This window comes from Scyliorhinus canicula, chromosome 12 (assembly GCF_902713615.1).
Source record: "Scyliorhinus canicula chromosome 12, sScyCan1.1, whole genome shotgun sequence".
NCBI classification, from domain to species: domain Eukaryota; kingdom Metazoa; phylum Chordata; class Chondrichthyes; order Carcharhiniformes; family Scyliorhinidae; genus Scyliorhinus; species Scyliorhinus canicula.
The window spans coordinates 29,608,358-29,628,311 of NC_052157.1; the positions used below are offsets into that span (position 1 = coordinate 29,608,358).

At 46.5% G+C, this 19,954-nt stretch overlaps 1 protein-coding gene across 2 annotated transcripts in view; it reads right to left on the reverse strand.

The window, feature by feature from the left end:
* Positions 1-8,262: 8,262 nt before the first annotated feature.
* Positions 8,263-19,954, reverse strand: part of LOC119974374 (myocardial zonula adherens protein) — a 92,145-nt gene continuing 80,453 nt past the window's right edge. For both annotated transcript variants that reach the window (XM_038813169.1, XM_038813168.1), the window contains 5 exons: positions 17,508-17,602; positions 15,796-15,901; positions 14,777-14,860; positions 11,283-11,383; positions 8,263-9,770 (listed from right to left, as the gene is read on the reverse strand). In XM_038813169.1, the coding sequence (XP_038669097.1) occupies positions 9,686-9,770; positions 11,283-11,383; positions 14,777-14,860; positions 15,796-15,901; positions 17,508-17,602 (471 nt within the window). In that variant the 3' untranslated portion in view covers positions 8,263-9,685. The remainder of the gene's footprint in view (positions 9,771-11,282; positions 11,384-14,776; positions 14,861-15,795; positions 15,902-17,507; positions 17,603-19,954) is intronic.

The window sequence follows — 19,954 nt, forward strand, 5'->3', positions numbered from 1 at the left end:
AAATCTCCATGAAACAGCCTGAAAAGCATTAAATGCAAGCTTGTCCGACATGACATTGTAGGGTATTGTTTAATGTCAACAGCATTTATTTAAAGTTTATTACGGTGACAACATTTTCCAGAATGCTAAGCACATGGCTTCACCGCTCACCAGCCAGCCTCTGACAAGTGCAGTTTTGAACAGGGACAGTACAGAGAAAACATTAAAGGGCGGCACTGCTAACTCCATCAAGAATCTCTCAGATGAGCAGTTTAGCTCAGTTGGCTGGACGGCTGGTGTGTGATGCAGATCGAGGCCAACAGCGCGGAAGTCAATTCCCGTACCGGCTGAGGTTATTCATGAAGGTCCCGCCTTCTCAACCTTGCCCCTCACCTGAAGTGTGGTGACCCTCAGGTTAAATCACCACCGGTCAGCTCTCCCCCCTTAAAGGTCATCTGGGACTATGGTGACTACTTAGGCGGCACAGTGGTTAGCAATGCTGCCTCACAGTACCAGGGACCTGGGTTCGATTCCAACCTCGGGTGACTGTGTGGAGTTTACACATTCTCCCCGTGTCTGCGTGGGTTTCCGCCGGGTGCTCCAATTTCCCCCCACAGTCCAAAGATGTGCAGGTTAGGTGGATTGGCCATGCTAAATTGCCCTTGGTGTCCAAAAAGGATAGGTGGAGTTACTGGGATAGGGTAGACGTGTGGGCTTAAGTGGGGTGCTCTTTCCAAGGGCTGGTGCAGACTCGATGGTCTGAATGGCCTCCTTCTGCACTGTAAATTCTATGACAATAGTAATGTGTACTCTATGATTAAAAACCACTTACGAGGGCAGCACAGTGGCGCAGCGGGTTAGCCCTGCTGCCTCACGGCACTGAGGTCCCAGGTTCGATCCCAGCTCTGGGTCACTGTCCGTGTGGAGTTTGCACATTCTCCCCGTGTCTGCGTGGGTTTCGCCCCCACAACCCAAAGATGTGCAGGTTAGGTGGATTGGCTATGCTAAATTGCCCCTTAATTGGAAAAAATTAATTGGGTACTCTAAATTTATTTTTTAAAACTTACGCCCGTTACTGAGCTCATTAGTAGTATTTTACATATCAATGTGCCATCGGTAACACATAATGAGGAAGTACTTTCATTACAGAGAGGGCATCCATTGTCATTGGGACAGAGGCACACTGCATCCACCAGCATGAAAGACTGGGAGATGGTCCTCAGTGCCAGCAGCAGGGGGAATACATAGTTGATAGCAGCAACAAGTTGCAGAAGAGCACCGGAGAGAGGGGGTGCATAATGTTGACCAAGGACAGAAGGTCATAATCCGTGACGAGATTCCTCTAGAAACCAGGATGGCTGGCTGCCCTGGCACAGGGACCAACCCTACCTCTTGCCCTCTGCTGTGCCTCAGCCTCCATAATCTGAGCAGTCTCAGGTCTGGCTGCCACTTGCCCTTTAAATTGGGCTCGTTCTCAAAATGGACCAGCCTCCCTCCCGTGTTCGACATCCCGAATTGGGCCGCCAACATGACTCTCATCCAATTTATATTTCTGATCCTGGAAATTGCGCAAGAGCCAGGGGTGGTTTTGAAAGCCAGAAGTCTTTGCGATCCCAAAGTGCCAATCTGGCAACTGAAATGCCGCCCATGATTTGAACGACTGCACAGCAGGCCTGCCGGTCAACCCGACAAGATAGGCCCAAACAATAAAATCTCACGAGAAAACCCTGGCGAACCCCTGCCACTGCTTTGAATGAATCTATCCTCACTCTTCCCGGCCAATTAAAGCGGATTTATTAGCAGTTTGGTGGGAAATTTTAATGTGCACCTGCTGCCTAATTAGCACAGATTCATCAGGAATTTGGTGGGAAGATTCTGCATATGTTCATCTAGGAAATGGTGCCCACGCAACATGTAAATATGTTGAGATTTTCAGTGTTCATTAACAGCCGGTCCACCTGTTTTGAGAGAGTATAAGAATGTGAAGGGCGGAAAGATTTTCTTATTTTCATTACCCACTCTACAGCTGTATAATTTGCAATTGGAGCAATGAAGCAGGCAGTGTGGCATCAGCAATCAAGCTGGAATAACAAGCAGAGGATTTGGTTTCTTCCAAGATGATATGGAACTCATATAAAAAGAAATAGCTATATTGTTTTGTGTGATCCTTAATGAAGAAAACCGTCTGTTTTTATCTGTAACTGGAAACATCCAGTTTAACCATGTCTGCCTTTCGTGTTGCGAATGTTAACTATACTACCTTGATAAGATACTGCTTAGTGTGCTTTTCCAACAAAAAAAAAATTGCTCTTCCTCGGTTTACCCTCATTGCTGGTATATCAAGTTTGCCAGTGGTAAATTCCAGATCTACGTGGCCAATAGTATCCTGGAAGATGGTTAACTTCAACTTTACGTGCTCTTATTTTTAAAAGTTGTGGTGTGATAGTTAGGCAAAGTCCACCGTAATGCTTCAATTCTGATTATTCCCCATGAATTAGCACGGTTTCAGCCCTCACTCAGTGGTAGCCTTTCAGAATCGGCCACGCATTCAAGCCCCACTCCAGGGAGACTTGAGCGCATAAGACAAATTAAGCCAAAGCCCTGTCTTCTATCACGGGTGGGTGGCACTATTTGAAGACGAGCAGGGCAATGCTCCCGGTGTCCTAGAAATGTTTGATCAGTCTGCCAATATCACTAAAATTATATATATATTATAGTCATTGTGGTACCTTGCTGTGTGCAGATTTGACTGCCACATTTACTGTGTTACAACAATGACAACATTTCAAAAGTATCTCATTGGCTGTGATGTGTTTTCAGAGGTCGTGAGGTGAAAGATCCTCTATAAATACTTCCTTTAATCAAATAAAATAAAAAGTTGTGCTGTTTTAAATTCAAATTGAGCCTAATGTTTTTAAGCAGAACGTTGAGCGGTGGATCGGTCTGGAGCGCAGTAAAAGCCCCAAGTGACCCAATCAATGGGACAGATTAGACACCATGATTTACCTTAACGCAAGTTCTTAAAATGCCAAAGCTGTCTCCATTTTCATTGACAGCTGCCCCAAGCCACATTGAATCTTACCGTGAACCGGATTCAAGGTGTTCACTTCCCTTCCAGTTCAGATGGTAGTTATTTTCATCTGTTTAGCACTGCTGCCTCACAGCGCCAGGCACCCGGGTTCAGTTCCAACTTTGGGTGACTGTCTGTGTGGAGTTTGCACATTCTCCCTATGTCTGTGTGGGTTTTCTATGGTGTGGCGCTAACAATTATACTCAAAGCCGAGAGACTAGTACAATAGAGGCTTTATTGCTGTACGATGTTGTCCCTCCATCTGCAACAGTAGACTAAGGGTCTGAGCAGCTCTCATACATTTATACATAAGCTCCCTGTGGGCGGAGCTAGCCGGCAGGGGCTGACCGGAGGAACCTGTATTACAGGTACAGGCATACATCCCCCTACTGCAGTACACATAACTACAGTGGTTATCTCACCACATTCACCCCCTGTAAAAAATGAGTCCGGCGGGGGTGACATGTAACTCTAATACAAAGGATGCTATTTACAAGAGGGTCCAACAAGGAAAATCAAGAGTCCATCCGGTTGGCAGGTTACAGGTTGAGCCGAATCGGTGGTCGGACGTTCCGCTGTGATCGGCGTAGCTGTGGTGACGTCGGCACAGGCGGTGATGGCCCCGATGGTGCAGGTGCTGGCGGTGTTGGTGCTGGCTGCTGGCGGGATGACTCCGAGAGCAAGCCGAAATCTTCCGTGTCCTCCAGGGTGGGCAGGGGGATGAGGGATGGACCTGATGGGGACGAATAGGGGGGCGCTGGGGTTGGCGCAGGAAGGGGTGTGGGCATGGGATCGGCACCTGAGGGAGCCAGGTCCCGGAGCGAGACTGTGTCCTGGCGGCCGTCGGGGAACTCCACGTAGGCATACTGAGGGTTGGCGTGGAGAAGGCGTACTTTGTCCACCAGGGGTTCCGCCTTGTGGTGCCGTACATGCCTACGGAGAAGGACTGGGCCCGGAGTCGTGAGCCAAGTCGGGAGCGACACTCCGGAAGTGGACTTCCTAGGGAAGGCAAAAACACGTTCATGGGGTGTACTGTTAGTTGCGGTGCACAGTAGTGATCGAATGGAATGGAGCGCGTCAGGGAGGACCTGCTGCCAGCGAGCGGCTGGGAGGTTTCTGGACCGTAGGGCCAGCTGGACGGCCCTCCATACCGTCCCGTTCTCCCTCTCTACCTGCCCGTTACCCCGGGGGTTGTAGCTGGTCGTCCTGCTGGAGGCGATACCCCTGCTGAGCAGGAATTGACGCAGCTCATCGCTCATGAATGAGGATCCCCTGTCACTGTGGATATAGTCGGGGAAACCGAACAGGGCGAAAATGGAATCCAGGGCCTTGATGACGGTGGCAGACGTCATATCTGGGCATGGGATGGCAAAGGGGAACCTAGAAAATTCATCGACCACACTAAGGATGTAGGTGTTGCGGTCGGTGGAGGGAAGGGGCCCTTTGAAGTCCACGCTGAGTCGTTCAAAGGGGCGGGATGCTTTCACCAGGCGCGCGCGATCTGGCCGGTAGAAGTGCAGCTTGCACTCCGCACAGATCTGGCAGTCTCTGGTGACTGTCCGTACTTCCTCGACGGAGTAGGGCAGATTGCGGGCTTTGATCAGATGGTACAAGCGAGTGACCCCCGGATGGCAAAGGCTGTCGTGCAAGGCACGGAGCTGGTTCACTTGTGCACTGGCACATGTACCTCGGGAGAGGGCGTCTGGGGGCTCGTTGAGCTTGCCGGGGCGATACAAGATCTCGTAGTTAAAGGTGGAGAGCTTGATTCTCCACCGCAAGATTTTGTCATTCTTGATCTTGCCCCGCTGCGTGTTGTTGAACATGAAGGCTACCGACCGTTGGTCAGTGAGGAGAGTGAATCTCCTGCCGGCCAGGTAATGCCTCCAGTGCCGCACCGCTTCAACGATTGCCTGGGCTTCCTTTTCAACAGAGGAATGCCGAATTTCGGAGGCGTGGAGGGTGCGTGAAAAGAATGCCACGGGTCTGCCGGCCTGATTCAGCGTGGCGGCAAGGGTGACATCTGAAGCGTCGCTCTCTACTTGGAAAGGCAGAGTCTCATCTACGGCGTGCATCCCCGCCCTGGCTATGTCAGATCGAATGCAGGCGAAGGCCTGTTGTGCCTCGGCCGAGAGGGGAAAATGTGTGGACTGGATAAGTGGCCGGGCCTTGTCTGCGTATTGCGGGACCCACTGGGCGTAATAAGAGAAAAACCCAAGGCAGCGTTTGAGGGCCTTGGGGCAGTGGGGAATTGGGAGCTCCATGAGGGGGCGCATGCGGTCGGGATCGGGTCCCAGTAGTCCGTTTTGGACTACGTAGCCAAGGATGGCTAAGCGGTCTGTGCGGAACACGCATTTCTCCTTGTTGTACGTGAGATTAAGGAGAGATGCGGTGTGGAGGAATTCATAAAGGTTGGTATCATGGTCCTGCTGGTCATGGCCGCAGATGGTGACATTGTCGAGGTACGGGAAGGTGGCCTGCAATCCGTACCGGTCAACCATTCGGTCCATTTCTCGCTGAAAGACCGAGACCCCATTCGTGACGCCGAAGGGAACCCTCAGAAATTGGTACAGACGACCGTCCGCCTCGAAGGCAGTGTAGGGACGGTCCGATTTACGGATGGGGAGCTGGTGGTAGGCGGATTTCAGGTCAATAGTAGAGAAGACCCGGTACTGTGCAATCTGATTGACCATATCAGAAATGCGGGGGAGGGGGTACGCGTCGAGCTGCGTGTACCGGTTGATGGTCTGGCTGTAGTCCACGACCATCCTGTGCTTCTCCCCGGTCTTAACCACTACCACCTGGGCTCTCCAAGGGCTGTTGCTGGCCTCGATGATACCCTCCCGAAGCAGCTGCTGGACTTCGGACCTGATGAAGGCCTTGTCCTGGGTGCTGTATCGTCTGCTCCTGGTGGCGACGGGCTTGCAATCCACAGTCAGATTAGCAAAGAGGGAGGGGGGCTCGACCTTGAGGGTCGCGAGGCCGCAAACGGTGAGGGGAGGTAGGGGTCCACCGAATTTGAGGGTGAGGCTCTGGAGATTGCACTGGAAATCCAGGCCTAGTAGGAGTGAAGTGCAGAGGTCGGGGAGAATGTACAGACGGAAACGGTCGAATTCCACACCCTGTACAGTGAGTTTAACCAGGCAGAAACCCCGGATCGGGACAGTGTGGGAACCGGAGGCAAGGGAGATCTGCCGGTCGGCGGGATGGATCGCAAGGGAATAGCGCCTTACCGTGTCCGGGTGGACGAAGCTCTCGGTGCTCCCGGAGTCGATGCGGCAGGAGGTCACATGGCCGTTGACCAGCACCGATGTGGAAGAGGGTGCCAGGTTGCGAGGACGGGACTGGTCGAACGTAACGGTAACGAGCAGTGGTTGGTCGGCGGTTGAGTCAGATGAGTCCGACGAGGAGCGGTAGCGACCAGTGTCCCGTGATGGCGGCCCCTGGAGACGAGATGGCGGCATCCGCAGTACCTGTGGGTAAAATGGCGGCGTCCATGGAGCGCACGTTATGGGGTCGGAACAAAATGGCGGCGCCCATGGAACGCACATGGCTGTGGTGGATGAAGATGGCGGCGCCCATGGGGCGCACGTGGCGGGGGTGGCAAAAGATGGCGGCGCCCACTGATCGCACGTGGGGTCGGGGGAAGCGGGCGGCGGGGCCCATTGAGGGAGCGGCTGAGGCGTGGGGACCGGCGGCGCGATAGCGGCGACCGTCCGGGACTGACACACCGCTGCAAAGTGGCCTTTCTTTCCACAAGCTTTGCAGGTCGCTGTGCGGGCCGGGCAGCATTGGCGAGGGTGCTTCTGTTGGCCGCAGAAGTAACAGTGGGGACCCCCAGGGGGTGCGATGCGGCGGGCAGCGCAGGCATAGTGCGCGGGGGCGGCTGCTGGGGGAGCCGTTTGCGGGGTCCACGAGGGGTAGGACGGATGGGCCTGGGGAGCCGTTTGCGGGGTCCACGAGGGGTAGGACAGGTGGGCCGAGTGGCTAGCGGAGTAAGTGTGCGCACTACGGGAGGCGGACGTCATGGAGAGCGCCAGGGCCTTTGCGGCCGCGAGGTCAGGGGCGACCCCTTCCAGCAGTCGTTGCCGGATGGGGTCCGATGCAATGCCTGTAACGAAGGCATCGTGCATGAGTAAATCAGAATGTTCCGTGGCTGTGAGGGCCCGGCAGTCGCAGTCTCGTACCAGAGATATAAGGGCCCTCCAGAAGTCCTCAATCGACTCACCCGGCTGCTGGACGCGAGTAGAAAGTTGATGCCTCGCAAACAGGGTGTTCGCCGATGGTGCATAGTTCTCCTTGAGCAGTTCCATAGCTGCGGTGTAGTCGGTTGCATCTCGAATGAGCGGAAAGACGCTGGAGCTAAGTCGGGAGTACAGGAGTTGCTTTTTCTGAGGCTCCGTCGGGGGAGGGTCTGGTGAAGAGATGTAGGCCTCGAAGACTGCGAGCCAGTAATCAAAGTCTTTTCTGGCGTGAGGCGAATGCGGATCCAGCTGCAGACGGTCAGGCTTGACTCTGATGTCCATAGTGACTGGGAAATCGTACAGCAATAAATTGTGGCGCTAACAATTATACTCAAAGCCGAGAGACTAGTACAATAGAGGCTTTATTGCTGTACGATGTTGTCCCTCCATCTGCAACAGTAGACTAAGGGTCTGAGCAGCTCTCATACATTTATACATAAGCTCCCTGTGGGCGGAGCTAGCCGGCAGGGGCTGACCGGAGGAACCTGTATTACAGGTACAGGCATACATCCCCCTACTGCAGTACACATAACTACAGTGGTTATCTCACCACATATGGGTGCTCCAGTTTCCTCCCACAGCCCAATAATGTGCAGGTTAGGTGAATTGGCAATGCCAAATTGCCCCTTAGTATCGGGTTAGGTGGGGTACTAGGATAGGGTGGGAGCATGGGTCGGTGTAGATTTGATGGGTCGAATGGCCTCCTTCTGCACTGGAGGGGTTTTATAGTAATAATATTAATCGCTTATTGTCACAAGTAGGCTTCAATGAATTAATGTGAAAAGCCTCTAGTTGCCACATTCTGGCGCCTGTGGGAATGGGAATTGAACCCGCGCTGCTGGCCTTGTTCTGCATTACAAGTCAGCTGTTTAGCCCACTATGCTAAACCAGCCTCTGTACACAACATGTATGAAGTTACATGAGGGACTTTGCCATACTGTATGTAAACTGTTCCCAGGGGAGACACATGGGTACTTTACAGCCATTTTAATAAAGATACATTTCTTTAATTGGTACAGGTGAGAAAAATGGGAAATGTTAACAAACAGCAATCTGGTGTTGATAATCTCCATTTAAACAGGTCACCAATCTCCATTTAAACAGGTCACCATTGAACAAACAGCTGGAAGGATGTGCACCGTTTTGGCTGGGCAGAGGTTTAGCACACATGGAATCCGAGTTAGGTTTAGTTTGCTTCACGTTATTAATATTTATTTACATCTACTTCGCCTCACCCTTATTCAGTGACTCCAATGAAAGAATAAACCCACCTCAGTTCAAATCTAACCTAAATCAGGTGACCCAGTAACTTGGTCAAGTTAGTGCCACTCTGATGAGTTTGAGGTTATTTCTGTCTGATGGCAACTGTTCTGAAACTTCCCACATGCTTTCAACGTAGTATCTTTCATTTTGATCAACGATTTGGAACTTTGGCCAACTGACACTGTTGGTAGCAGAGGCATGGGTTCAAGCCCCATTATTGATGAGAGCCTGTCCCTACTTCCAAATAGAATACCGCGCAACCAGATAAAGGGTTGAATACCCATTGTAAGCAGTCCTGCCCCAAATCCTTCCCCGCACAGTCAAATCAGGCTATTCTTCTGCCCAAAGAAGTGCGGCATTTCCCCAGGCTCAGTCTCTCAACTAGTTATACAAAAGCCGTGTCTGGAACACTTCGGATCGTCAAACCTCCGCTCTTGCGCCATTTCAGGTTTCTCTTCTCTCCCTTTTATCGGGAGGAACGCAAAGTGGTAAGATTGGAACTAAACCAGTTTCCGTAGTGTTCATACACAACATCGACAATCTTTATACACAATTCACTTCTGTTCCATTAACAAAGATTTCATGCAAAATTACATTTGTACATTAGATTGTATACTTCATGGATCTAAGCAGAACTTTAATTTCCTAATTGCAGTGCTAAACTTGAGGAAACAGTTTACATATTATTTGTCAGTACACGTTTTAGCACAGTAGGAGAATTATTTTGAAAGACCGCTTAATGGATTGTTTTTTCCCTGATTATAAATCAAATATATATATTGATATATACATATTCATATATACACACATTCATATATACTCACATTTATAAAAGTGACTACAGTTCCTGAATAAACATAAACACATAATACAAAATATATATTGATAATAAATATTGTATTGTCTTTTGTTTAACTTGCATGTGAAATAGAGATTGCCTGACAGGAGTGGATTAGTACAGAGGCCTTTTATCCTTCAATTTTAATGGGATTGCACTTGTTTGATAAAGAAGTCACCTTCATGCTCCACCAGTTCCGTGCATCACCAGCTCTAATCGAAGTGGCTAAAGGCTGCTGCTGCAGGCAGCTCCAAGCACAAAACGTAACGTCGATATTGCAGAAAGACAGCATTTTCAGTGTGTCTCTTTCTGGAAACTTAATTCCATCAGCCTCATGTATGGTGTTGTTGCAGTTTGTTTGCTTTTTACTGGAGTAATCCTATATGAGCAGAAAAAAAATAAGGAATAAGGTAGTTAGCTTTCATACATGTGAGGAGATCGAAAGCAAAAAGCCCCACTTTTAATTCAGGATAGGTGGCAAACCATCCGTATGTAGGCCTTCGTCAACCAGATCCTGGTCTGGGGGCAGCATGGTGATGCAGTGATTAGCACTGCTGCCTCATGGCGCTGAGGACCTGGGTTTGATCCCGCCCCGGGTTACTGTCCGTGTGGAGTTTACACATTCTCCCTGTGTCTGCATGGGTCTCACCCCCACAACCCAAAAAGATGCCGATGAATTGGCCACGCTAAATTGCCCATGAATTGGAAAACAAGAATTGGGTTTATACTCTAAGTTAAAAAAAAACAGTTCCTGGTCAGTTGCCACCTGTGACTGTCAGGAAGCAGCAGCCAGCCATTAGGCAGCAGCATAATATCGGCAGGGAAAAAGTCATTGGGAAGGGCGCCTCCAGAATGGCCTTGTTGTCTGAGAGGAGTCTGGGGCAGGGATTACCAAACTTTCTTTGTGCTATCCAGAGAAGCACTCCTGTCCCCTCTGATCTCACAAGGGAAGCTAAGAGAGAAACTATATGATGGTTGGATCTTTTCTGCTCTGGCTTGTCCTGTGAAGAGATTTAATAACGGCGCTTAAAATCCTGAGGGGTATCGCTCGAATAAATAAAGGAGAAATTGTTTCCACTGGCAGGGGGGTTGGTACCCAGAAGGCAGAGATTTAAGGTAATTGGGGAAAGAACTAGAGGGGAGATGAGAACTTATTTTACACATCGAGTTACCATCTGCTGTGCACTGCCTGAAAGGATGGTGAAAGCAGATCTTTCAAAACCAGATTGTGCATATAACTGAAAATAAACAGTTTACAGGGTTATGAGGAAGGAATGGGTGAGTGGCACTTATTAGTTAAGTCTTGAAAAGTGCCATCAGAAACAGTTGGGCTGAATTGCCTCCTGTAGGATTCTGTACAATTTTCTGTGTTTCCTTTCCCCTCAAGTATTTTCTGCTTTTTCTTTATATTTAAATCAATACAAATAACCTTGATCTATTGTCAGGTTTGGCATATTTGCAGAATGTTCACATTGGTAACAATAAAAGAGAAATATTGCTGTTCTCTGTCTGCCAGAGGTACAGAATGTTTCTTTGCTGGAACTAGGTTCCAAAATGACGATAGAATAATAATAATCTTTATTGTAACAAGTAGGCTTACATTAACACTGCAATGAAGTTACTGTGAAAAGCCCCTAGTCGTCACATTCCGGCCCCTGTTCGGGCACATAGAGGAAGAATTCAGAATGTTCAAATTACCTAACAGCACATCTTTCGGGACTTGTGGGAGGAAACTGGAGCACCCGGAGGAAACCCACGATGACACAGGGAGAACATGCAGACTCCGCACAGACAGTGACCCAAGCCGGGAATTGAACCTGGGACCCTGGCGCTGTGAAGTTACAACCATTGTGCTAATATAACAGGAAGCGTTTAGATATATATATATTACCGGATGGGGATATCACATGACACCGCTTGTTCCCTGGTTTCCGTGGTCTTTTGTTGGTTCAGAGACATCATATAGTCCAGCTTGTCTTGTAGTTCTTTATTCTACAGATCAAATGCACCATTAATACATCAGGAAATAAACATTTATTTTGTATTTTATTTATCAAATTCAACTATGTACCTAATCCACTATTGAAATCTATTAACTAAAGGTTTTGCAGTAATAAATGTGCAAGCCTGGGTGGCTTATTTGTGAGGTCAACTCGATATTAATAATGCCAGGGGGTTTCACTGGCAAATAGGCGAAATTCTTCGGCCGCACCAGCCCAGCAACCAAAAATTCAGACCTTTACATGGTCTCCATCCCGTCCGTGGCGATTTCACGGCGTGCACGGCCGAAGAATTCAACCGCTAGTATATTAATTTTGTCTTTTTATAAATTTAGAGTACCCAATTATTTTTTTTCTTCGAATTAAGGGGCAATTTAGCGTTTAGTCAATCCACCTAACCTGCACATCTTTGTTTTGTGGGGGTGAAACCCACGCAGACATGGGGAGAATGTGCAAACTCCACACGGACAGTGACCCAGGGCCGGGATTCAAGCCCGGGTCCTCACAGCTGCCGTCCCAGTGCTATCCACTGTGCCACATGCAGCCCTCGCTAGTATATTAATTAATAACCTTACAATATAACACATTTTTATTGATTCTATGGTACCATTTCATGTTGTCTTGATTAAAGCAGTCGCTCGACTTCCACCTTACTTGGTATACAGACAGGATCCCTGCCCAATTAAAAGGGTGGCAGGTGCACTCTGAAGGGTCAGAGACCTTCCAGCCTGAGAGAGGATGTAGCCAGCATCATGATGCTGCCCTCCAACCAACCTTTTTAAAAATTCAAAAAGAAAATAGAAAAAGTAGCCAGGCTGCAGAGTTGGTTTGAGGAATTGGGGTGGTGGCGAAAATCAGGGAGTTCCTCTATATGGCAATCTTTGGCTGCAAACACCCCCAGGGAGACAGGACCTAGAGGCCTGCCTGCAATGCTGGATCCAAGCCGATACTAAAGAGTTCACGCCTCCAGGCAGATGATCTGCCTCCTGCAGAGTCAGGACAGCCGGCAAATTCCATTCCGTCTCCTTTAACTGCCCTTAAGAAGACTATGTGGCTGATAACCTCATGGGGGTGGGTAGCTCTGCCAAGCCCTGAACCTGCCTTGGACAAAATGTCTGACAGTGTGAACAGTGTCAGAAAAATGGGCATACAGGGCGGCCCAGGTACTTTCGTACCATAAGGCATAGGAGCAGAATTATGCCATTCAGCCCATCGAGCCTCCTCTGCCATTCAATCATGGCTGATATTTTTTTCATCCCCATCCTCCAGCCTTCTCCCCATAACCCCTGATCCCCTTATTGTCCAACGCCGGCATCTCCACATCATGGCCCCTTATTGATCAAGAAGACCCTGTTCCCAACCCTACATCACAACAGTATTTAAAAGTATCTGTTGCACAGTATCTAGTGTTTCAAGTCCGTGTGACATCTTCAGAACAGGCTCTTTCTCTCTCCACATATGCCAAACCTAGTGAGTTTTTCCAGCATTTTCCATTTCAATTTGAGATTTGCAGCATCCATGGTATTTTACTTTTATTTTGGTATTTAAAGTATAAGTACTGGATATTTGGATGTTAAAATCATCTGATCAATATTGCACAAGGTTCAGGAGAAGGTTTGCTAACCCTCTCAGAATGACCTGGAATTGAAGATCAATCTGTATGACATTGCTGTGTACAATCCTGGAGAAAAACTATCAAGACATTCTTAAAAAATGTTTTTTTTTTGCCATTTTCTTCAAAGGTTTTTCTTTATAAAATATAAAAATATTGAAAATAGAGAGGGGGGTGTGGGAGACGGCTGTTTGGCTGATAGTCGAGCGTCATCAAATTGTGTAATGAGTCTTTTTGCTTTCCAATTGGTGTAGGAAGACAGAGCATCACGAGGATGGATGTCCCAGCCTCCCCGAACAGGTGTCGGAATGTGGCGACTAGGGGCTTTTCACAACAACTTCATTGAAGCCCACTTGTGAAATAAGCGATTATTATTATTATTGTTATTATGTGTTGGCCAATGAATGACTGGGGCAAGGGCAAGCCGGGTGACAAAACCTCCAGGATTACATTAAAACACAGTTGGCAACCCTATTCAGGAGCCAATTCTTTGATTTCTGCACACAGTTCCACATTTGGGTGTATTGTTATATTTGCGTACTGTGTGTGCACCCTCAACTATAAAATATCCCTCCAAATCAAATATACACCACAATGTAAGGGGCATTAAATCTCACAATAGTCATTAAAACCTGAAAGATTGTTTCTATTTCCTTTCCACCCTCAATGAATACCTGAAGTGATTGACATATCGAGGATGCAAAGTTCTATGAGAAGTGAGATTAGACCCAATCTCCCGTGGAATGAGAACATTTTTAGTTTTTTTAACACAAGTCTTTAAGGATTTAACTTGGATTATAGTTCTGTTTACTGAATATTCTCAGAAAGGTTGACAGATTTTCTTTCTCGGTTCCTGCAGGATTTGGTACAACTTAATGTTTTGTACCAGCAGCCCTAACACCGACCATTACCTTGCCTGGGGTAGCCATTCTTCATGTTTGGGCAGACTGTCAGATTATGTGGCTTGACAGGAATTGGAGCTAAACCCCAATCTGGTCTTCCCATCCTCCACCCACAATAACCTTCAGTTCACCTAAAACTCTTATTGCTGACTTCCTATCCTACACAAAATGCTGTGCATCCTTCACAACGACAGTGGCCTCTGGGCCCCTAATGTCTCCAATTTAAAATTCTTATGCTCATGCTTACACCCCCTCATGATCATGTGGTTTCTGTAACCTCTTCCAATCCTAAAGTACCCATAAATCTCTAGGTTCCTCCAACTCCAACCACCTCTGCAATCTCTTTCACTTAGAAACCAGGCCTTCAGCCATATACCCCATAATCCTCCATCTCTCCTTCAAGTCCTTTCTTATTACCATTTGATTCACCCTTCTAATGCCTCCTTTTTTGTCTCAAAGATCTTATTATGGTTGACTAAGCTGCTGTGAAATATTTTGGGCTGCATTTCTGTTGTATACTAAAGTAAAGGCAAATGGTTGTCACTGACCATTCAACATGCAAACGTGCACCATTTCAGCAGCAATATCTACACAGAAATCCAGAGCTAAAATCCTGACCAATTCTCCCCTCCGAAGGACACAAAGTAGGATTGTCAGTTACACCCCCCCCCCCCCCCCCCCCCCCCCCCCCCAACCTATCTCCAGGACATTGCTGCAAGCAAATATCACAGTAGCAATTTAAAAAGTACACTTTAAAAACATTATTTAAAGAGACTGTTTGCTTTCTAAATAGTGTGGGAACCTGGGGAGTCAGAAGAAGGGCTGCAAAGAGAATTTGCTTTTGAAACATGCTTGAAAATTAAACCTTTACCTCAGCTTCCAAAAATGCAATCCTTTCCATTAAGTCCTCAATTGTTGCATCTTTCTGTTGGACTTTACTCTTCAGAATTTCAATCTGTACGGTGCAAGAAAAATAATGTATACCAGGTTTTAATAATGAGTTCAACTCATTTTTACAGTTTAGCGAAAATATATCTAAATCAGCAGAGGGTGCAGTTCTGAGAGTCGTGGGAGCAAGCCAGACATTCCTATTGATTCAAATCATACCATAGCTACGAATTGCTCCAGAGTTGTTAAATGTGTACAAATACAAAAATGCTTTATTCATTAAAATAATTATCCTTGGTCTTAAAAGAGTGAATGCCAATAATTGACTTGGAGCAGTGCCAGAAGCCAGTGAATATTTGCAGGATGACGTAAATGTAATGAGCATAGACAAGGTTCCAATGCACAATAAAGAGATAAGGAACATTAAATCGCAGAAATTTGGCTCCTCCTTATGGCCAGTTGGCAACAGCCATAATCTCAGGCTAACTAAACTCTTATTTTCTCTGAATACAATTGGAAAAGCAAATGTGATGCAGCATTTGTTGAGTAAAGCTGCATTTTTCACTATTAGTTAAAATAATTCATTGTTTTGGTTATTGCACTCTGAAAATTAACTACTTGTCATTAAACGAGCAGCACCGAAGCCAGTCTTTTTAATTTGGTATATCCGTGACGTTAAACGCTGATCCATTTAATAAATTAGATCTCCCCTCAGCTACTTGGAGATTTGTAATGAAAATAGTGAGGCCCACGTTGTGTAAAATGCAGACCTTATCGATAGCACTCAAACAGTCTATTTTAAAGATAAAATGGAAAATGTATTGCAAATAATTTGATGTAAAGGATAACACGTATTTCATACAATCTTTAAAACTGTTTACAGAGTTTAAGTATGTAGGTGAGAGTTATTATTGTATATTATGCTTATATAATATGTGAGTGTTAAAGGAAACGGGTGATGCAGCAATCATTCAAACTGATAAACAGTTGTCCTTTTCTCACCTCTTCAATCATTTGCTTGACTTTCCTCTGTTGACAGTGTACCATGTTGTCCAGGTGCCGCATTCTTTCCCGCAGACTGGCAGCTTCCTCCTCCAGTTTCTGGGACCTGACACAGGCGGGGATTAACAGAAATGGTGTCAAATGATGCAGAGGATTCCACGAGCTCATAAATCTGTCCGCTGGTGAAGCGTGCCCCTGCTCTACCCCCACATTCCTCACCTTTACTGAAGTGAGTACAATATGATTGATTGGCAATAGCGAAAATCGCTAGGCAGATTCCAGAGGGGGCCAGAGGGGAGAGGGGCAGCAGAGAGAAAGGAGGAGACGGAGAGAGAGAGACAGAGAGAGACAGAAAGAAATTATGTTCCCTCAAGAAAGGGATTATGTTCCCAGGAGAGAGACAATGTGTTCCTACAAGGGAGACTGCCTTCCCTGGGAAAGGTTTTTATTCCCAAGGGGTGGTTTACTAACACGGAGACATTCCCTGAATTTGATTTGATTCCCTGGAGGTAGCGGAATTCAGCTAGAATTCCATATTCTATCATTCTTGAATTCAAACACACAGTGTCACCATCCTGAAACCCTTTTTGTATTTATTCAAGTATCAGGGAATGACACATATTTCAATCCTCTCAGCCGGAATCAGCCCATCGCACTAGATGTTAAATAAAGCTCTCCTTACACCGCTCAATTAATTTTTGTTTCAACAATGAAGAGAACATTTGGAGGTAAATTTATTTTTCCACTTCACAGTGCTTGCCATTTTATGTCCACCAACTGATGCCAAATTACTTTAAAGCACCATACTCACCAGGAATTGGGTTGAGACACAAAGAATAAATTGCAAATGTCCCTTCCCGTCCCTGCAACCCACCTCAAATGGGCCTGTTCAGATGGCAGTAAGTGACTGGATGGTGCTATGCTCAGAAAAACAAGTGTCTTCATCGGGTCCTGACCAACAATTCTCCCCCAATAAACACCATCACAAGCAGATTAACTAGTGCCCATATATAATACTGAAGGTCATGGGTTGTTGCTACGTGCATTCCGGCTGCCTCATTTAGCTGCAGAACAGTGACTGTATGTTGGAAAGTCTCAAGGATAGAAGAAGATACTTTATAATGTGAGTTCACTTTTTATAGAAGCACTGTTGACAGCAGAGAGAATTCAACCGCATCACCCAGAAGCAAATATATTGCATGCCAACCGAATGCTCAACCGGGGCCCACATCTCTATAATAATATAATAATAATAATAATCGCTTATTGTCACAAGTAGGCTTCAATGAAGTTACTGTGAAAAGCCCCTAGCCGCCACATTCCGGCGCCTGTTCGGGAAGGCTGGTACGGGATTTGAACCCATGTTGCTGACTTTGTTCCGCATTACAAGCCAGCTGTTTAGCCCACTGTGCTAAACCAACCCCTATTCTTAAACCTAGCTTGGTTAACAATAAAAACTAAGGCAAGTGTGATATTAGCATTCCTTGGCTATAGAACAAGTGTGATGTATTAAATATTACTGTTCAATGCCGGGAGTGGCAGAAAATTAGTAATAATGTATTAAGAATTCATTAATATAGCACAGTTTACAACATTAAATGTGCAAACAAGTAATCTTCCTTTAAACGTAAAAACAGATATAATTGGATTGCGAAAATGTATTGCACGTGTGATATGCAAACAATGTAGCACCAAGGATTACTTAAAGGCACCTTTTGATGTTTGCAGAGTCTGGTTCATCACTCTGCCTAAGCTGCCAGATCTGTTGTTCCTGTTCCTGTAACTTCTGCTGTAAAAGGTGATGCTCCTGCAACAGAACATGAGACACTAGTCCAGGATTCAGTTACTTCATTACAGCCAACTACATAGAATATAACTAATAGTGTTAAGATCCCTCCAGACTCAGCCACATTTTAATCAAGAAAAATTGTGATTGAGCCGCCTGAGTAGTTCATTGATTAATATTTAAATGTTGGTATAATTCATGGTGTCCACTATGTATAAATGGATAAATAGAAAATATTCACTTGTCATTTTCTCCAAGCTTTCCCCTCCTCCTTCTCACATGACTATCATCTGGGCCGGGGGGGGGGGGACAATTCTTGAGGTTCTGAGTGTATTTGCCCACAGTAATCTTGTGTGCTTAAAAGGGACTTTGCGTTAAGGACAATGACACCGTTGTACATCAAGATGTACTTTGTAATCCATGTTAATCTTTAAATGTGTGTGTATTTGTCAATCGGCAGGGGGAAGAATAACCCAACTTTTCATGTTTAATAAATGCTTTACTCCTGTTGGTAAAACTAATTAGCGGTCCTGTAACTTTGTTCCTCCACGTTTCATTCAAAAAAGTTAAAGTTACAGTCTTTTGAGCCAGGATTCCATTCTGGAATCTTCCTGTCTGGTTAGAACATCACCTTGCATCATAACAACCTGCACAGGATGTTTTGGTTTAGCAAAATTAGGTCTTCATCAGCCCATCCCCAGTTGTCAATTTGAGACCTGGGCTGGCTATTTTAACTCTAGGGTCATATTTACATCCTGAATGGTACATAATTTTTAAAATTCTTTCACAGAACATGAGTGTCACTGGCTGACCCAGCGTTTTTATTGCCCATCCCTAATTGCACTTGAGAAGTTGGTGGTGAGCCACCTTCTTGAACGGCGGCAGTCCACGTGGCACAGATACATTTATACTGCTGTTTGGGAGGAATTCCAGGATTTTGACCCAGTGACAGTGAAGGGACGGCAATGTGATTCTAAGTCAGGATGGTGTATGGCATGGAGGGGAACTTGCTTATGGTGGTGTTCCCAAGCATCTGCTCCCTTGTCCTTCTAGGTGGTAGAGGCTGTGGGTTTGGAAGGTGTTGTTGAAGGAGGTTTAGCGACTTGCTGTAGTGCATCTTGTACATAGTGTACAGTGCTATCATTGTGCGGCGATGTGTGCGACGGTGGTGGAGAGAGTGGATATTGGAGAAGGTGGATGGGATGTGTGGCCAGATGGCCAACAACCTGAATCTTAGGCTCAACACAGAATTGGACACTTTAAATTAAACCGCAGTCAACAGCCTGCAGCTAGACCTGATGGTAATTTAGACAGGACAAGTTTGAATACACTGGTCAGTGACAGGCAAGTCAGGGCAAATCTGGACTTGTCCTGTAAACAGAGATCGGAGATAATTGGTCCTATTCAGACAAAGGCAGTTCTTGTGTAATCCCTAGATTCGGCCAGGCTTTCTGGCACCATGGATTTCCACCGTTACCTTATATGGAATAAGGTTACGTGCAGACAACGCGGCTGAAGGTGGACCCCTAGGGGGAGTTCTTGGTGTCCTGCAGATTTGGAATCGGCAACTCTACTGGGTGTTGTGCCCCCACCCAGTTACCTTATTGGCTAAAGGTCAGAGAATCTTCTTGAAGGGAGTAAAGAGGGGAAAAGAAGGAACACCTCGAGACCATCTCCAGTGAAGACTCAACAAGGAGACTACGGACAGGACTTTGCGGTGATCCGTAGACTGATGGAAGAGGGGTGCGAGAACCACCTTCGCAGTAGAGGACCTGAGAGGGCGGAGACTCAAGAGAATTGGACCTGTAGCTCGATTGGGATTCATCTGCCCGTGTAGTATTAGAATCTTGGACAAATGATATTGAGATAATTTGGGATAGTGACTGATTGTAAACATCTGTTGTATTTGTGAATAAATCTGGGTTGAATCATGAACCTGTTTTTGTCTTTTGTTTATCTCGCATGCAAGGGCACCTGGGTAAAATGTTTAGGTAGTAAACTGGTCAAAGTGTCTGATAATTTACAGGCAACAATTGTCAATCAAGCGGGCCGCTTAGTCCTGGATGATGTTGAGCAAGTTGCACTCATCAAGGCAAGTGGAGAGAACTCCATCAGGCTCCTAATTTATGCTTCATTAATGGCGGACAGGCTTTGGGGAGTCAGGAGGTGAGTTACCCACCGCAGAATTCCCAGCCTCTGACCTGGTTTTGTCACCACGGTATTTATATGTCTGATCCAGTTCAGTTTCTAGTCAATGGTAACCCTCCATGATGTTGATAATGGGGGATTCGCCAAAGATAATGTCATTAAATGTCAAGGAATGATAATTGGATTCTATCTTGTTGGAGATGGTCCAACAGTTGTGTGGCACAA